The sequence below is a fragment of the Nicotiana attenuata genome, unplaced genomic scaffold (assembly GCF_001879085.1).
Source record: "Nicotiana attenuata strain UT unplaced genomic scaffold, NIATTr2, whole genome shotgun sequence".
Classification (NCBI taxonomy): Eukaryota; Viridiplantae; Streptophyta; class Magnoliopsida; order Solanales; family Solanaceae; genus Nicotiana; species Nicotiana attenuata.
In genome coordinates this window covers 32,267-50,154 of record NW_017674519.1, presented here as the reverse complement: position 1 = coordinate 50,154, position 17,888 = coordinate 32,267, and the positions used below count along the sequence as shown (strand labels likewise).

At 36.8% G+C, this 17,888-nt stretch overlaps 2 protein-coding genes across 2 annotated transcripts; both read left to right on the top strand.

The window, feature by feature from the left end:
• The first annotated feature begins 5,960 nt into the window (after window positions 1-5,960).
• LOC109218806 (telomere repeat-binding protein 4-like) lies at window positions 5,961-11,331 on the top strand. Its single transcript, XM_019383195.1, has 10 exons — window positions 5,961-6,212; window positions 7,177-7,325; window positions 7,416-8,262; window positions 8,371-8,568; window positions 8,651-8,698; window positions 8,831-8,910; window positions 9,412-9,656; window positions 9,797-10,120; window positions 10,214-10,277; window positions 10,741-11,331. The coding sequence occupies exons 2-10, from the start codon at window positions 7,245-7,247 to the stop codon at window positions 10,939-10,941; spliced, it is 2,088 nt and encodes a 695-aa protein (XP_019238740.1). The 5' UTR covers window positions 5,961-6,212; window positions 7,177-7,244; the 3' UTR covers window positions 10,942-11,331.
• A 3,367-nt stretch (window positions 11,332-14,698) lies between these two features.
• On the top strand, window positions 14,699-16,063 carry LOC109218805 (zinc finger BED domain-containing protein RICESLEEPER 2-like). The gene has a single exon (XM_019383194.1). The coding sequence runs from the start codon at window positions 14,699-14,701 to the stop codon at window positions 16,061-16,063; it is 1,365 nt and encodes a 454-aa protein (XP_019238739.1).
• The last annotated feature ends 1,825 nt before the right edge of the window (window positions 16,064-17,888 follow it).

The window sequence follows — 17,888 nt, the reverse complement described above, 5'->3', positions numbered from 1 at the left end:
TTTCGCCCTCGCAGCAACGAGCTCTTTAGTCTTGGAACTCAAGGTTGTTTCTAAGTTAAACAACCTTTCAGTTAAAACAGCCTCACGATCGGATGCAGCAAGAATGGCATTATGGACTTCAACCCATTTAGCTTTAGCCTCTTCAAATTAAACCCTCAACGGGGCGATCTCTTGGCTAAGGGTTTCCACCTCTTGCTCGTTTTGCTGCAAACGAGCCTCCAATTCAACGGCCTCAGTGGCTTTGGCTTCTAGTTCGGAGAGGCGAGCGACACTTTGCTCCCGCTCTGCCAAAAGCTAATCCCATGCGGAGGTAATTTTTTCCTTCTCACGAATCAACCTCTGAAGGCCCTCGGAAGCAAGAAAGTTGGCCTACAAAGCAAGAAAGACAAAACTCAGGATATGTTTAGGCAAAAATAGAAGAAATAATAAAGGAGAAATGTACCGTTGCGGCGTTGTGCATGGCGTTGTTCAACAAGCACTCTCCCGAGAGAGCTTGAATCTTTTTCCAATCTTTTTCTGAAGCCAAAGGATTCAGATAATTTGCAAGTTCCACCGGTTGGGATAATAAGTTGCATCCGGTGGAGACCGAAAGAGTAACATTCCTCCTCCCTTGTGGATCTTCAGAGGGGGCAGCATAATTTTGCCCTAAATTCCCGTAAACTGGGGACTAGGGAAGAGGAACACCTTATTCTTGGTCGGGTGCGGCCGGTGGAGATGATGTAGCAGTTGCCGATGGAAGAGCTGGGGAAGAAGGAGATGAATTTGATGGCGATGAAGGATGAAAAGCAGCCGCGACAAACGCAGTGCTGGTTGTTGGATGCTTGCCAACCGAAGATGGCAGAGACCCGGTACTCAGCCACGCAGTACTAGGCACTGCAACTGGGGCCCGGAAACCGGAGTTGGCATTTTCTATCAATAAAAATCCCCCCAAAGTGCCGAGATATCGTCCTTGGTTGGTGTAACTAACTGAACAGATTGAGCATTCTGTTGAGTTGATGAGGATCGTCACCTTCTGTGTAAAGAAGCTCCATCATCAGTAGCTTCTCCATCATCGTCGATCATTACGGTGTCTATGACCGGCCTGGGAGGAGGGTTAGTCATCACAACATCCGGAGACGTCTGAGGGGGTAATAGTCTTTGCCCTCTTATTCTTTCCCCCGGCTGTGGAAGAACGCCTTATTTTTGGTTGCTTGTTCTCTGGCTGGGGACTCGGCAGTGAAACACTTGTACCCGAAGCGGGCCCGGAGACACCTGTTCGAGGAGCGCCTCCTGAAGCAGCCTCGCCGCATCAGCAGGGTCAGCCAAAACATCCTCCTCGAGGACATCAACTAAACCCGCGGGTAGACCTGGTTTCAAAGAAAAGATAGAAGGGATCAATCAACTTCCTCACATAAAAAGCTAAACACAAGGTAAGTCTATGTTACCATGATTTTTGGCCTTCCACCAATATTTGAGAGACAGTTCTTTCCACGTATGGGTTTCAGGCGTAGTGACGTCCAAGATTTTTTGGACCCACTGGTCCAAGCCTTCAACCTTAGGTGGAACCTATCGAGTTGGTAAAACGAGCAAAGGATGAAGGATCAATACGGATATGGAAGAATCCCTAATAAAAGAAATATGAAATATTAAACAAGAAGCTTACGAGTGCGGTTCCACATTTTCGGAAAGAATGAAGCCGTTGTCGAAATGATGTCGTTGGTGGGAACTACAACAAATCGTTCCATCCACCCGCGGCCGTTGTCATCATCCATGCTAGATAACAGGGCATGATGGCCACGTTTGCTGAATTTATCATTCCCCGGCGAAAGATTTTGGGGGCATAGAGATTCATCACATGAGCTAAAGATAGCTCCTCTCCCATCTCTTGGCATAAGCGCCAAAGACAAGAAATCGTCCTCCACATAGATGGACTTAATTGTGCCAAACATACCTGGTAGTGGAGGCAGAACTCGCAATAATGGAGTCAAGCTCTCCACTCAAAGAAAATGCACCCAAAGTGAAGAGTTACGTGTAAAAATATGTAAAACCCTCCTTCGGAAGGGTCACTCGCTCTGTTAGATCAGGAGCAACAATGTCCAAATTATGGCAACGACAGTCTTCCTTCACAACAGGAATACTAGAAAGACGAATTGAAGAAGGGTATCTGCCAACTACCTACGTGCGAAGGAGAGCCGAAGGGAATTTCTCTTCGAGGTCTTTTGTTGTAACGAGACTTCTAGGAATGATAGAATCCACCGTTGGAGGAGCAGCGTCTTCAGCTTTGCTCTTGCCCTTTGAAGAGCTAACATTCTTTGAAGAAGAAGCCATTTGGATGAAAGAAAAGCCTTTTTGTTTGAAGGGAGTTGCAGAAAGGTTAATTAACAACAAGGAAGATTTTAGAAAGTTTGGAAGGTTATGGAGTATAAGGGGAGAAGGTTGATGCGTATAAGTAAATTAACGTTATACGTATAATTAACAGCAAGGAAGATTTTAGAAAGTTTGGAAAGTTATGGAGTATAAGGGGAGAAGGATGATGTGTATTAGTAAATGCGGAGAGACGTGCGTCTAATCAACCGTCAGAAGCCTTCAGAAGGAATCATAGTCATTACCGCTAAAATAGTGTTTCTACAAGCTTTTCGGTAACACAAAGCTATGTCACCAAAAAGAAGGGGACTATCTATATAGGGTAAAATATGTTATTCCAAGTGGCCGCTTAAAAGAATGGCACGTGGAACTGAGGGGCAATTATCTCGTTTGGCACCGTGGGGAATGAGACTCATAAATAGGCAATAAATACCTTCCGCCCGGTGGTATTAATAAAGAATATTCCATGACATTAAGTGCAATGCCCATATAAGGAATTTGTCATTTATGCTCACCGTTACATCTTCATCAATAGCCCTCATAATTGACATTAAAGAAGAGCACGATCATAGGACCGTGTTCCCTAGACGTAGCTATAAATAGTGAGCTCTGTTATCATTGTAAGGACACGAATTTTCTGGCAAACTAACATTGAAATCTATTCAAAGCTTCATACAATTTTATCTTTTTAGTTTCTGTTCTTATTAGTGTTACGCCCCGAGGCTTTGCTACCGGAATCTTTATTTCTGTCATTTCGTCTTCATATCAAGGCTAAGTATTATATATTTCTTCAATTATCTTATTATATCAGATCTAATTAATTCACTTATCTAAAAACCACGTATAAATTCAACTGTACCATTTTACGAGTAAACAACATCATTCTCCTCCAATGTACTTTGTGGAATAAACCTGTTAATCTATGGTACATTTTTTTATAGAGTTAGTCCATATTTAATATATCTTCTTGTGCATATCCAGCTTCCTCAAAGTATTTTTGGCCCTTCAATATCTTCCTTATCATCTAAGATGTTTGTGGTGGATTACTTTTCATACTTGCTTACTTTTTATTTGATAGGTGTGAATCCATTAGATCCATAATTTATCCTTTTTATGACAAAGATTCTAGTAATGCTTAGCTGGTAGTAGGTCTCACCTAAATACGATATAATAAGCTCGCAGCTTTACAAGAGTCAGAAAGTCTCACATAAATACTACATCGAAAGACTAAGTGAAGAAATAAGGAAGAAGGCTTCGACCTAAGCATAGTAATCTGAAGAAGAAATGATATTGTAACAACAGTCTCATTAGAACATTGTATGCACTCCATAAGAAAATGGCACCTATCGCGACTAATGAACGGGAAGTAAAAATCAAAAGTGATATTAAAGATCGTATGAGTTGCACAAAATTTCAATATACATGGGCACTAAGATAAGCCATGTATTCATGCAACAAGTGGCAGAACGACTAGGAAAAGTAACTGCTTATGTTTAAAGATCGCTAAGAAGGCATGAATGAATTATTCGATCTATGACCCAGAGTTAGCTATGTTATGAGCGCACTTAAGATTTCAAATTAATATCCATGCAACATATATGTTGACATTCTTACAGCCATAGGAGACTTCCGTATATCATTAATAGAATGAATTGAGTCCGTGTCACAGAAAAAGGCTTCAATTGTTAGAAGATTATAACCTGGATGTTCCATAGCATCCGCGAAAAGTTAATATAATAACTGATATCCTGAGCTGCAGATTGGAAGACAGCTTAAGTCTACATAAAGGCTGAGAGAGAAGAGGAAGCTCGAGAGTTACATCAATTAAGTAGTAGAATCACTCTTAATAGCAGAAGTACAAGAGAGATAGTACAACGGCCATATTCTATAATAGCTCTACGATAAAGCTAGTCAGAAGAGTACCGGCCTTAGAGATAACAAAAGATGGAGTGGAGATGACAAGCTAAATATGTTCCCCCACTATTGCGAGACTCAGAGACATTACAATGGCGAGGGAGCATCATTCTTACCATTCGAGTAAAGAACACAGACGACGACAACGTCGTAATCTAGAATGCTGAAGAAATAGGGAGACACGATCTGAGACGAGCGACATCATGTTGTCAGTACTTCAAAGATGATCGTGGACTATAGAGTATAACATGGATGAACGGCTTTTCAGATCGACCGTTCAGTTCAAAAGTGACCGTTCGGACAAGCTATTATAAAAACATAAATGTGCTAGCTTTTACAGAAGTACCACAAACTAAAATATCAAGACTGTTAGTAAGCTAAGATGACAAGTCAAGTATAAATTTTTGCGAGATAAGTCAAGAGACTAGAATACGAGGTTGAGAAATTCAAGCCTATCCTAAATCACTCACTCCTCAAGAGGAGGGGAAATATATGTATATCTGCGTACAAGGTGCGACGGAAGGGTTGAATTGCAATGTTACAAGTATCAAGCTGATAACTAAGCTTAAGAAAAGTAAAGCGAGAACTATGAGAGCCAATGTGAGGATTGTATTTGGTTCTAAGAGTATCAGAATAAAAAGTATACGACGGCCAAGGTTGTAGAATAAGAATTTCTAAAGTATGAAGTATGGAAAGTCACAGGCGACTTGGTATTCCTAAATATGTTGCCTACGAAAGGCGTCATGAGATCCGGTAAGAAGGACAAGCTTAGTCCGATATATATGGGGCCATATCGAGTCATTCGACGGATAGACAAAGTAGCTTATGAGCTTGAATTGCCTCCAGAGTTAGAGTCTGTCCATTATCCAACACAAGTGCATTGGAGACCTTTCTCGGGTTGTCCTAGTAGATGACGTTCAGATTATAGATGCTCATACTGATTCACTTAAGAAGAATTCTAACAGGAAAGTACAGAGTGTAACAATATATTTTACCATAACACTCATTATAATGATAGCATTTTAAGAAATCTTTGAAAATGATTTGAGGAATGAATATTTAATGATAAGGGTAAAATAAAAAAAATTAAGTTTCTCTTAATTTACTAAAATTAAAAAGTAAAAGTGATTATATATTTTAATATAATAAGTAAAAGTGAACAGAAAGAGTACGTACTTAATTAATAAAATTGGTGAGTGCTTGAAAGGTCCTTTTATCAAAGAACCATGTAATTTAAGGTGATGTCACTTCCAAATAGAGGAATGCTATTAGTACCACTCTTTGAAGAATGTTCGAGAATTAATTAACGAATCATATACTTTCCAAACTAAACTCACACACCTCCCGTAAAATTTAATCCTACCTTTCTTCAAGACAAGCAAGTAACAACTTCCTTTATTGAATGAAATACTAAAATAATCTTATGTTAAGCTTAGTTAGCAATTTCATTTTGAGTTATGTGCTCTCTTTTTATGGTGAATAATGGATCATGATAATCCTCTTCAACCATTAATAAAATTAGAAAAATTCCACGTGGCACAACCTATCCGAGGGAAAGATGAGAATAGTGGTGAGGAATGAAGGAGAGGAGTTGGGAAATGGACCTTACTAGCGGGCCCGGGCTTTGGGCTTAAAACACAAAATTGACCGGAATATTGCCCTTTTTACAGGAGGGTCCGGTTTTGAAGGTCAACAAGAGTATAAAAACTACCCACATCATCTATCATCATCGTCTTTGTGGGGAATAGCAAAAAGAGAATAAAAGGGGTTTTAGAACAGTTCTGTTTTTGGTTGGTTTTCCCAAAACCCAGAGGTTTTTAATTCTGTCCACAAACTACACTTAATAACAAAAAAGAGAAAAATGTTTAACGAGTAAATATACAGTCTAAGGATTTAAAATTTTACTGGTAGAATCTGTACAGAAAGAAGGCAAAACGCAGATTTCTTCATATCAGGTAATTCGATCTAACTTATCTTTTTTTTTTTTTTTTTGCCATTTCCTATTTTTCTTTACTATTGGGGTTTTTTTCTGGTCTGCATTTGAATTGTGGTGCGGGTGATGGCAGCATTGACTATTTCAAGTGATGTATTTTTTGATCTGGGTTTGGGATGATTAAGAGTCTGGTGGGGGATTTATTTTTCTGGTAAAATTCAGGTTGATCACACAGAGATCTGGGATCAGAGTTGTTGAATTTGCCTTCTTCTTACTTTGATTGCGTGAATTCCAAGGCTTCTTCGTGATTTCTGTGCTTATAGTGGATCTGGAATTTTTTTAACTTTTGAAACGCAACCTGATGCAACTCATAGATACTGGTTGAGGATCGGGCTTTTTTTCCTTCTTATTCTTAAAAATGTCTTCAAGTTTTGTGAACCTTCTTATCCCATGATTTCTCAAAGTCAAAGAATCCTTTATTATTTACTCGTTATGGCTGATGGGAAGTTTGCCTATAACACATGTGGGGAAAGATCTTTGCTTTGTTAAAGATGTTTTATGATACATCAACATTTTCCACGTATTTGTCAATTAATCAGCAGTGTGTCAGAAATAGAGTTCTTCTGCTTGTGAATATTTTCAAAATTTCGATGCCATCATACCACTGTGTTTTTCACAAACCGCATCTTGGATTGGGATAATTCATGATATTCCTAGTTTTTATCTTTTATTGGACATAGTAACATAGATATGGGTTTTTCTCAATTTCATCCCTATTGAAAATGGGGAGCAATAAAGTGCGACCTTGAAGTCTCTCTCTCTCTATATATATATAAACATGAATTGTTGCGTGCCCTTGTATCGTCATTTACTTAAGGTCCTTATGTTTCTTTTTTTTTTTTCCTCCAATTTTGGAATTTTTGTACATCTCGCTTTTGATTACCATTTATGGTATGGTAGATGACATGCTTTCTTTGCTACTGTAGATCGAAGTGAAATTTGTGACATTGGGTCCTTGCATTTGATCATTACTTATTGGCATGCTATCTAAGCTATGGTGTCAAAGAAGAGGCTGAATTGTGGTTTTAGTGGCTATCAAATTCCTGTTATACCTAAAGCTCCTAGATCAGCTAGAGTAAGCGTGCTGTATTTGTTAAATTATGCTTTTACAACTTCTTTTTCTCTACCTTTTCTAACTGTCTCCTGCAATTCTAATTTCTTTCAGAAGAGACGCCCCTGTAACAAATTGGACGATGATCAAATTTGTGCATTTGAATTATTGGCGGCTGTAGCTGGCAAACTGTTACTTGAGAGCGAAAGTTCTGCTTCAAGTAATGCAGGTGCACCAGCGGGAAAATATGAGCTCGCTGATTGCAGGGATAGTATTAAACATGAACAGGTGGAAGATGATAAAGCTGTGAGATCAGAGTGTCTTGACCAGGGAAGTTGTATAGAAAGTGCCTATAAACCAGAAGCTGCAGAGCAAGAGCAAACTTTCAAGAATGGTTTGAGTAGACCTTTTGCCGAAAATAAATCCTTTTTAGAGCATACATCTACTATTATAGGTTCTAATTCCTTATTAAAAGACTGGTCTGACGTGAAGTTGGAAAGCTGCAAAGAGGTCAGTGCAGATGCACAGTTACAAACCCAAGTGGAAGGTGGATCTCCTGATCTGGCTGATCCATTTGACATTAGAATTGTGGAAGGAACTCGAAAACAGTTAGATGATGACAGCAAACAGACTGAATTAACTGTGGCGAATAGTTGCAGTATAAAAGCTCCAATAGAAAAGAATGTGAATAATAGTGTCTTGGTTAATTCAGATAGTAGTGTACAGTTGCCCTTGTACAGGGACCCGGTTCCTTGTGCTTCTTTTGTAAAGTCAAGGAACAATGTAAAGTTAGGTATTAGAGATGATGACGAAAATTATTTTGGGTGCTATAGGCATAGCACTAAGATTAGGACCTTCAGGCCAACATCACGTATCACATACAGAAGAATAAGAAAGATGTTGACATCTAGACACTGGAAAGTAGCTCCTAAGTTGAAGGACTGTGAGCTTTCTTACTCTAGTAAGTTGGAGAATCTTACTCCGATATTTTTATACCATAAGCTATACTCTTACTCAATTCTGTTAGCTTTTCATACCACATTCTAACTACTTGATTTTGGTGTTTTAGATGATGGAGTGAAGTCCTTTTATTGCAATAGAAAAAGCAAGCGTGGGAATGAAAGGTGTCGATTTGAAATTCCTTCCAAGAGAAGGAAATTGTATGACCATGGCTTTGCTGTGGCGTATGACCAGGAGGCCAGTAGCAAAAGCATTTCAAATTCACATGAAAAGGGAATCAAGGGAGATACCGCAATTCCACCTAAAGGTCAATACCTTTTTATCCCCCTTACTGTTGAAGATCCATGATTTATGCTGTCTTGCTGAGTAACTGCTGTTTTTCTCTACAGGAGCTGGGGCTTCAGCTTCAGTTAGAAATCATCAGAAGGATCCTAATGGTAAGAGATTTTAGATTTGAGTTTGGGGCGCATTTTGCCACATTTGGATAATTTTCTTTTTATTTTTTGTATTAGACATACTTTTTTCTCAAAAAAGCTTTTGGCCTGACGAGTCAAAATTTTCCTTTACAGTAAAATTTAGCATTAAGTCCTTCAAGGTGCCAGAGCTTTATATTGAGGTTCCTGAAACGGAAACAATTGGTTCGCTGAAGGTATTCCTTTCACAGGCACTCCCTTACTTTTTTCTTATTAATATCAGATGTGCGCGAAATCTAGAAAATCTTCGATTTTTACTTGAACTTATGCATCTTCGTATTTCAGCATTTGCTGTAGGGATTTGATGTGTACAACTGTTTATGTTAACACTAGACCATAATAAGATGATCTTATACGCTAATGTAAAGAGTAAATAGATATATTTTTGAGAAATTCACTGAAATCTCAATGGGTGCATTCTGCACTTGGTATTAACTAATTCCTTTAAGCTTCTTTGCTTTTGTCGTACACTCTCCCTGCAGATGTTTAATTAAGCACTTCTATGTGCGGAAAGCTTCAGATTCCCTTCGAGGAGTCACTTGATTAGCTCTTCCTAGTGGGGTAGTGTAGAAAGCGTATTTTCTCGTGGAGTTCAAACACACATTTTTAATCTTTTATGCGGAAAACAGTTTTTGATAAGTGGAATTCAAACAAACAGTTCTTTATCTTTCATGCAGAGAACAGTAATGGAAGCAGTAACAGCTATCCTGGGAAGTGGATTACGGGTGGGGGTAGTTCTTCAGGGAAAGAAGGTCAGAGATGACAATAGAACTCTACAGCAAGCTGGTATTTCACCGAATGACAATCTTGATACATTGGGTTTCACTTTGGAACCTAGTTTCAGCAAGGTTCCTCTGTCATTGTCTCCTAAAGATGATACTCTTGCTTCAGCATCATATATTACAGACCAAGAATTATCTAGGTATTGTTGGGAAGAAACTGTATGCTTTTGAAGAATGGTGTTTTGCATAGTTATCAAAGAAAAGAGAAATAAGTGTTGCAATAGGTTTTGGCTACTCTATGGACAGCTGACAGTGTCTAATTAGTCATTGTTATATTCAGGCATCCATCTAGTCCTATCTTCGAATTGGGTCCTCCCAATGCTTTGTCGGATCCTCCAGAGGCTAAGTTGGACAAGCATGATGAGAGTAACCATGAACTGGAGATGTCACCTACAACTCCTATTTATCAATCAGCTGATGAAGCTTTTCCAGATTTTAAAGCCTTGGCCATAGTTCCTCCTGTGAATACAGAGGCACTTGCTGTGGTTCCGGTGAATCATAAAAACAGACGTTCTGAACTTTCACAGCGTAGGACAAGGAGGCCATTCTCAGTTGCTGAAGTAGAAGCACTGGTCGAAGCTGTAGAGCAACTTGGAACTGGAAGGTATGAAACAAATAGAATTTTCTTTACGAGCATTGGAACAGTTTGAAATTTGTAATTCACGGGGTATCTGCATTTCAATCTTTGTTAATGCAGGTGGCGTGACGTTAAAATGCGTGCTTTTGATAATGCTGATCACCGGACTTATGTTGACTTGAAGGTTAGACATCTAATTTGTGCATTTCTTTTTCCTTCTCAAAATGTTGATTAAGGAAGATTGTTTCTCCATTTTGCTCGCATGTAAATTTTTTCCCTGTGAAAAACTGTGTACTTCCTTGACCTTTCCACATAGTATCCTTGGCTCTGAAATAAAGGTCATGTTCTGTTCTATTTATGTTCTAGTACTGTCTGGAGTTTGGAACCCAAATCTTAGCTATTTATGCCAACTTAAAAATAGGCGTGTTTTCATATGACAAGATGCTTTACAAATTTTCACGATCCAGCATGTTTATTATAATGGCTTACTGGTTCTTATGACAGCTCAGAATGATTGCATAAACAGGTACATGAGTTGTTCCCCGGATAAGCTTAGATATTATCAAAAATTTTAATTATCTATTAACAAAGCTAATGATTGTCGCCATCATCCATGTGACATGGGTTGCTTTGTTTATATATTATAGGATAAATGGAAGACACTAGTTCATACAGCAAGTATTGCCCCACAACAAAGAAGGGGAGAGCCGGTGCCCCAGGAACTTCTTGACAGGGTCTTAGCTGCCCATTCCTATTGGTCTCAGCATCAGGCCAAGCAACACGCCAAACAACATGCTGAACCTCTGAAAATTGTAGATGCTCAGGTGCAGAATGCCGTTGCTGCTTGAGTGGAGATGTGTAATGTGAAGATGTAAAAGATAATATGATTATGATAGGAGACCCGACGAGGAAATTTGTAAAGAAAGCTTCGTCGCAACTCTCGTTGACTGGCTCACACACTGATTTATTGCCATGTCTTCCGCTGTGACTGGATGGAAATGGCATTTGTAAATGAATCAAGGAATAAAGCAGTCTAACAGACAACGAATTTCTTTGCTTTTGTAGGTTCTTTTCTTTTCGTGCTGTTAGGATTGGATAGGAGAATGACGAAAAGAATATCATGATGTACATTAATTTCATATTTCTACCACTGTTATATTTGTACTTCCTGTCGTTACTGATGAATTCCTTAGACAATAGCTTGAAACTAAATTGAGTCTCCACCAACTTTTTTCTAATGTTTTTCCTTGCTATAAGTTCAGTTGTTACTAAGAGCTATGAGTATTCCATCCAACCATAGCTTGGAATCTAATTTTGGTTTTCAAGGCTTGATTTTGTGATACTTAATAATTTTTGCCCAAGTGCTTAATGGTCGTTGCTAAAGTCTAGGAGTGTTCAAAACCGAAAATCGAACCGAAATCGAAACCGAAGTTTAATGGCTTATTGGTATCGGTTTAACGGATGGGAACGGATTGGAATTTTTTAATTAACGGCTTATCGGTTTGGGGGCGGATTATTTAATTTTCTTGACGGATAATCCGTCAACCCGTTAAGAATATATATATATATATATATACACACACACACACACACACTAGATGATGTACTCGTGCGATGCACGGACCCAATTGTTGCTTTTTTTCTTCTTCTTCTTCTTGTTTTCATCCTTTTAATATTTCTTGGTCTATTGTTAATTACGCACTTTCTACGCTTTTAGGGAAAGAAGAAAGAGAATAGGCTTTTGTGTAATAACGTATAGAACCACAATTACATGTATTGTTATTTATCTTTTGCATTATGTGCATTTTAATTTTTCTGAAATCGTATTAATATACCAATCACTTTGAAACACTTGTCGAGTTTAATGCTTTATTATACAGTGATTAGATAACAATTCAAGTAGAATTTAAATTATTTCTACGTAGGGCCTTTTTTATTTTAAATTTTTTTTGCATCACTAAGCCTTAAAATAATTATTATTAAATAGTAATTAAAAAGTCAGTTGAAAAATAAGTCATCATGTATTTTTCTCATTTTTTAAATTGAATGATATATAGTTTTATTCTTTTAGTATTTTCAGTGTGTTAATGTATTATTTTTTTTCTTTTCGTACTAATCAAAATTTAAATAATAAAAAATATTAATATTATTCCCAAATAGTTGATGAAAAGGTATTTTTTGTTTCTTTGAAATAATAATCGTAATTTTTAATTATTAAGAATTTTAACAAGAAAATTTGTATTTTGTTCTAGTTGAATGACATAATATTATAAATAAATTAATATCTCGATCACTCTAAATACTAATCAAATTGACCGTAAATTGAAATATTACAGTTTTTCTTAGTTTCATTTGATATGATTGAGATACTATTTAGGGTATAATACAATTTCATCACAATAGTAGTATTTGTTGAGAATATTTTAAAAATAATTAATTGTATATTTATGTATTTTGAAATTTATATATGTTGAATTCTTATTGAATAGAGTATGTACTCAACTAACTTCGATCATAGAGGGAGAAGTATAATCCTGTATGACGATACTTCTCATGCTTCCTAATATATAACGATTTTTAACAGAAAAAAAATTCACAAATTAATTGTCTTAATTTTTACTTCAGATATTCTCAACTCATATTTTAGAGAGGGGATACTTATTATACAATTTGAACAAGTTTTTTATATTCTATAATAAAAAAGTGGACTTGAAACTATATTTTATTCTTAAATAATTTTTTTCCGAATTTTATAGTATTCCAATTGAAATTGCAATTTAATGAGAACTTTGTATAAAATGATATCAATTGATAATGATATAATAACATTTGAATGTAAATCTACATACATTATCACTAATTCTTTTTTAATGAAATCTTCTTTACCTGGAATAGTTAATAAATAAAATAATATTTCTTAAAGAGATAATTGTCATATATAAATGTATGTGACCTTAGTTTTTTAATCAGGCGAACATTTGAATTATAAAATTATCAAAAAAATATTTTTTTCTAGTTAAAAGTACTATATCGAAAAAATAATAATAACAATCAAGTAATGCATTTAATGAAGATAGTGAAAGTTGAATGGAAAGTGGGGTCCACCTAAAGAATTGAATAGCTTATGGGCACGTTAGTTTTGGTTTTTCCTGTTATTAAGAACCCACAACCAAACTTTTGAGCCTAGTATACAAACAAACAATGCACTAATATATAAAATAGATATTATGCCCTTGGTCAACCTCCTCTTCTCTCTTCTATATAATGAAAAATGAGTGATCATTTTGGTCTTATAGGCCCGTATGTCTTATATATAAGTTGGNTACTCTATCTCTAACGCCTAAATAATCAGAAACCCTAACGCCTAAATTTCAACCAGTAGCCACCAGCAGTACTCTATCTCATCGACTTCCAACACTCTATCTTGTCGACTCGCCGTCTCCCTCTCGCAATCTCGTCGACTCGCCGTCTCCCTCTCGCCGACTCGCCTCTCCATCTCGCCGTCTTGACGTCTCCCTCTCGCATAGCCAGAGTAGCAGATGGTAAGTTTCTTTTCTTGTTGATGTCTTTAAAACAAAGAGCATCTCAATTCTCAAGGTATTCAGATGCTTGCTTCAGTATACATAAACAGGAACTCATCTGTTTTGAAACATAAACACAAGTTTTGTGAAGAATCAGAAACTTCTCACTTTAAAAGCATACAAGATTTAGGATGTTTGACTCCGTTCTCAGTATACAAAATTTAAAAGCAACAGTAATCAGCAGGATGTTTTAAAGTTCACAAAACTCATTTGTTTTTAGATCGATTTTGACAGTACCTGTATAAATATCTGTTAAGCAACTTGTTATTCTCATTCCTTTTCTTTTCTTGTTGCAGTGACTCATACATGGCTGAAAATATTCAAATTGATAAGGTGATGATGGGTGAAAGTGGGGCTTCTAAATCAAATGCAACAAGTCAAGCTCAAACAACGGAGTCAAATATAACCAAAAAAAGGAAAAAAAAGGTCTGTTGTGAGGGATCATTTTACAAAAATTATTACTTCTGAAGGGAGTACAAAAGCAAAATGTGACTATTGCTTTATTGAGTATTGTTTTAAGACCAAAGACGGTGCGTCGACACTTCTTACTCATATGAATAAGTGTCCTAAACACCCTGCTATTGTTGATAAAAAACAATCAAATTTAGGCTTTCAATCTGTTCCGGGGGGTAGTCAGAGTGACGTAGCTATTGTTACTTGAAAATTTGATCAAGAAGAATGTAGGAAGGTGTTATGCCGTATGGTAATAGTTGATGAGCTTCCTTTTAGCTTTGTTGAGAAAGAAGGTTTTAGAGACTTTATGAAAGTGGCGCAACCTTATTTTCGGATCCCTTCCCGTGGTACTGTAACTAGGGATCATTTTGATCTTTTTAATGAAGAAAAGCAAAAGTTGAAGAGGTCTTTTATAGAAACAAAACAAAGAGTATGTATTACCACTGATACCTGGACTTCTATACAAAGAATCAATTACATGTGTGTCACTGTCCATTGGATTGATAGTGAATGGAATATGCATAAGAGAATAAACAATTTTTGTCCTATTATTAGTCATAAAGGGGAAGATATGGCAAATAGTATTGGTAGGTGCTTACGTGAGCGGGGGTTAAATAAGATCTTCACTGTCACAGTTGATAATGCAAGCTCAAATGACGTGACAACAAAAGAATTGTCTAAGCAATTAACAAAAATGAGAACTAATTTGATGAATGGTACTCACCTTCACGTGAGATGTATGGCTCACATCATGAATCTTGTAGTCCAGGATGGTTTTAAAGAATCTTCAGTGTCTATTGAACGTGTTAGGCATGCAGTGAGATATGTTGGGCAGTCTCCTGCGAGGTTGAAGAGGTTTCAAGAATGTTTTGATGATGAACAACTCAATTGTAAAAAAACTTTATGCTTAGATGTTCCAACTAGGTGGAATTCCACCTACTTGATGTTGCGCAGGGCTGTTGAATTTGAAAGTGCATTTTCACATTATGCTTCTAGTGAAATTGGCTTGAGACATTATCTTGAGCATTCTTATATTGAAGTTGGAATTCCTACAGGTGAGCTTTTGAGTAGTGATTGGGAGAATGTAAACAGAATTACAAAGTTTCTTGAAATCTTCTATCTTCTTACTTTGAAAATATCTGGATCACGTTATGTTACATCAAATACACATTTTCTTGAAATTTGCGCAGTTGCTGTTTATTTGAAGCAATTGATAGCAAATAAAGATACAGTTTTAAGTGAAATGGCAAAGAATATGAAAGAAAAGTTTGATAAGTATTGGGGTGATACAGGGAAAATGAACAAGATAATTTTTACCTCATGTATTTTGGATCCACGTTACAAGCTCGAATCAGTTGGCTATGCATTTGTAAAGATGTTTGGTGTAGATCCGGGGGCAACTATACAAGCAAAAGTGACGAAGTACATGATTTCATTATTTAGTGAGTATGTAAATTCCAGCTCAAAAGGTGTCGTGCTTTCTTCATCTTCAGATTGTTCTTCATTGGACACTTCGACTTCCGGGCTTTCTGGCAGTCAACCAAGCACCCAAAATATAAGACTTTTAGAATCACTTATGCAAGATATAAAAAAATATAAAAGTGTGAGTGGAGGTGTAGATACTAGAACAAAGTTAGATAAATATTTAGGTGAAGAAACTGAGGATGACACTAAAGAATTTGATGTTCTTCTTTGGTGGAAATTGAACTCAGCTAAATTTTCTATTCTTGCGGAAATGGCTCGTGATATATTAGTTGTTCCGATTTCAAGTGTGGCATCCGAATGTGCGTTTAGTACGGGAGGACGTCTTCTTGATTCAATTAGGAGTTCATTATCTCCTAAATTGGTGCAAGCTCTAGTGTGTCTTCAAGATTGGCTTCGAAATGAAAAATTAAAACAACCTGTTAGTGTTGAGGAAGTTCTTGATAAAATCTAGCAGCTTGAACAAGGTAATAATATTGTTACTATATTTGTTGTATATAAGTGTTGTTGATATGCTTATATTTATCACACGACTCATTATTTTAATTTTTTTCTTCAGATTTAGCCAGCAATGGAAAATACCCTTCCGTAATTACGTGTAGTGTTAATATATCTGGTAAGAATTCGAATTTAACCCATCAAAGCTTCAAGTATTGAATCTGTGCTTGCAACTGCTATGATTAGTCAGCATCAATAGTTATTAGTAGACATCCTATCTTCTATTATCATTAATAAGTAGTTGACAGTTTTCTTATGATATTGAAGAGTGTTATTTGTGTGGGAAGAACAACAACATACTTGTGCATATACCAAAAACTATCTTTTGATATTCCAGTTCTAAGTGGGAATGCATGTGATGATGGTTGTGTATGTGACGTCTCGACACTTCTGTGGTTGGATGTGAATTTCTTGGATAATGCCTCAAATCTTGTTATCTGGAAAGATGCTAGGATGAAGCAATATCCAAATTGTAAGTTGATAATGTATATGGATATGTTTCTTAAATGCCATAACATCCAGTGATATAGGGCATGAGAAAATTGATGTCAAGCTATAGATCTTTCCTTACAGCAATGAAGTAAAACTTCTTAGCAATTTGATGGGGTTTGAAACTTATCATTATAAATTGGCAGTGAGTCTGTTTTGTCGGTTCCGGGAGCAAGAGAGAAGAAACATAGACTGGACATGTAAAGAGATCTTCTGCATCCCTTGACGACGTCTATTGTTGTCAACCTTGAATTTTGATTTTGCTGTACAATGCATGCTGAGTAGTTCTTTTACAGTTTACTTTTGGATTGATTGCTTCGAGTTATACCGATAACTTGTCAAGTTTCCAGGTCTTGATTTAATGTCAGTTTTCTGCATTTAGTTGGGGCAATGAAGCTTAATTAGACACAGCGGGTTTGACCGGACTCACTGCGTCTACGCTAGATGGCCCGCTGTTTGTGGATTCAACCTGTTTGACCGGCAGCAAAGTTGTGGTTGCAGGAAAGGATGCTTCCTTGTTTGGTGTATTTTATAAGCATAATCAAGCATGTTGTATGTTGCATGCTTCCTTGTGTAAACTTTATCAGCCTAATCATGTAGTAGTTGTACATTTGCATGTTCCTAGTTCTCTCTATGAATATGCAGTTTTAATGCTCAACGTCATTGCTTGTGCATATACCAAAAGCTTTTGGGTAACTGTTGTGTGGTCTTCAACTCTTTTTATTGCCTCAAGAAAGTAGTATTTATCAGTCTCTACTTCGTTGCCTAATGCTGAAATTTGGTGTATGCATATTTTTTACAGGGATCTACTCACTTATGGATTAAGTTGTGGTTTGAACTTTGAAGCTGCAGAAATTCAAGCACTGTTAGGACTAAGGCGCTAGCTGCATGCCAAACATTTCTGTGTAATCTGCTCACTTATGGATAATCATTTTGAAATATGTATTCTGGACTCACTTTGGATATAGACCTGGAATTTTATCATTTCAGAATTTGTATTCTAGGTGTTAACAGACATATGTATTCTGGACTCATCCGTAATGTAGTCTGCTTTGGGATGTAATGGACTCATCTATTGTATTCTATAGACCGGAATATAGTCTGCTGAGCGTAGGAATTTTCTTTCGAGTCACAGCGGTCAACAAACAATTAATGCATGCAATATAAATTGAATTAGGCCGATAAACAACCCGATAAGAGCTAAACCGATACTAATCCGCCCGATATCTTATCGGGTGGCTAGCGGATTAATACATTTAAAAGCTGATAACCGATAAGCCAAACCGTTAAGA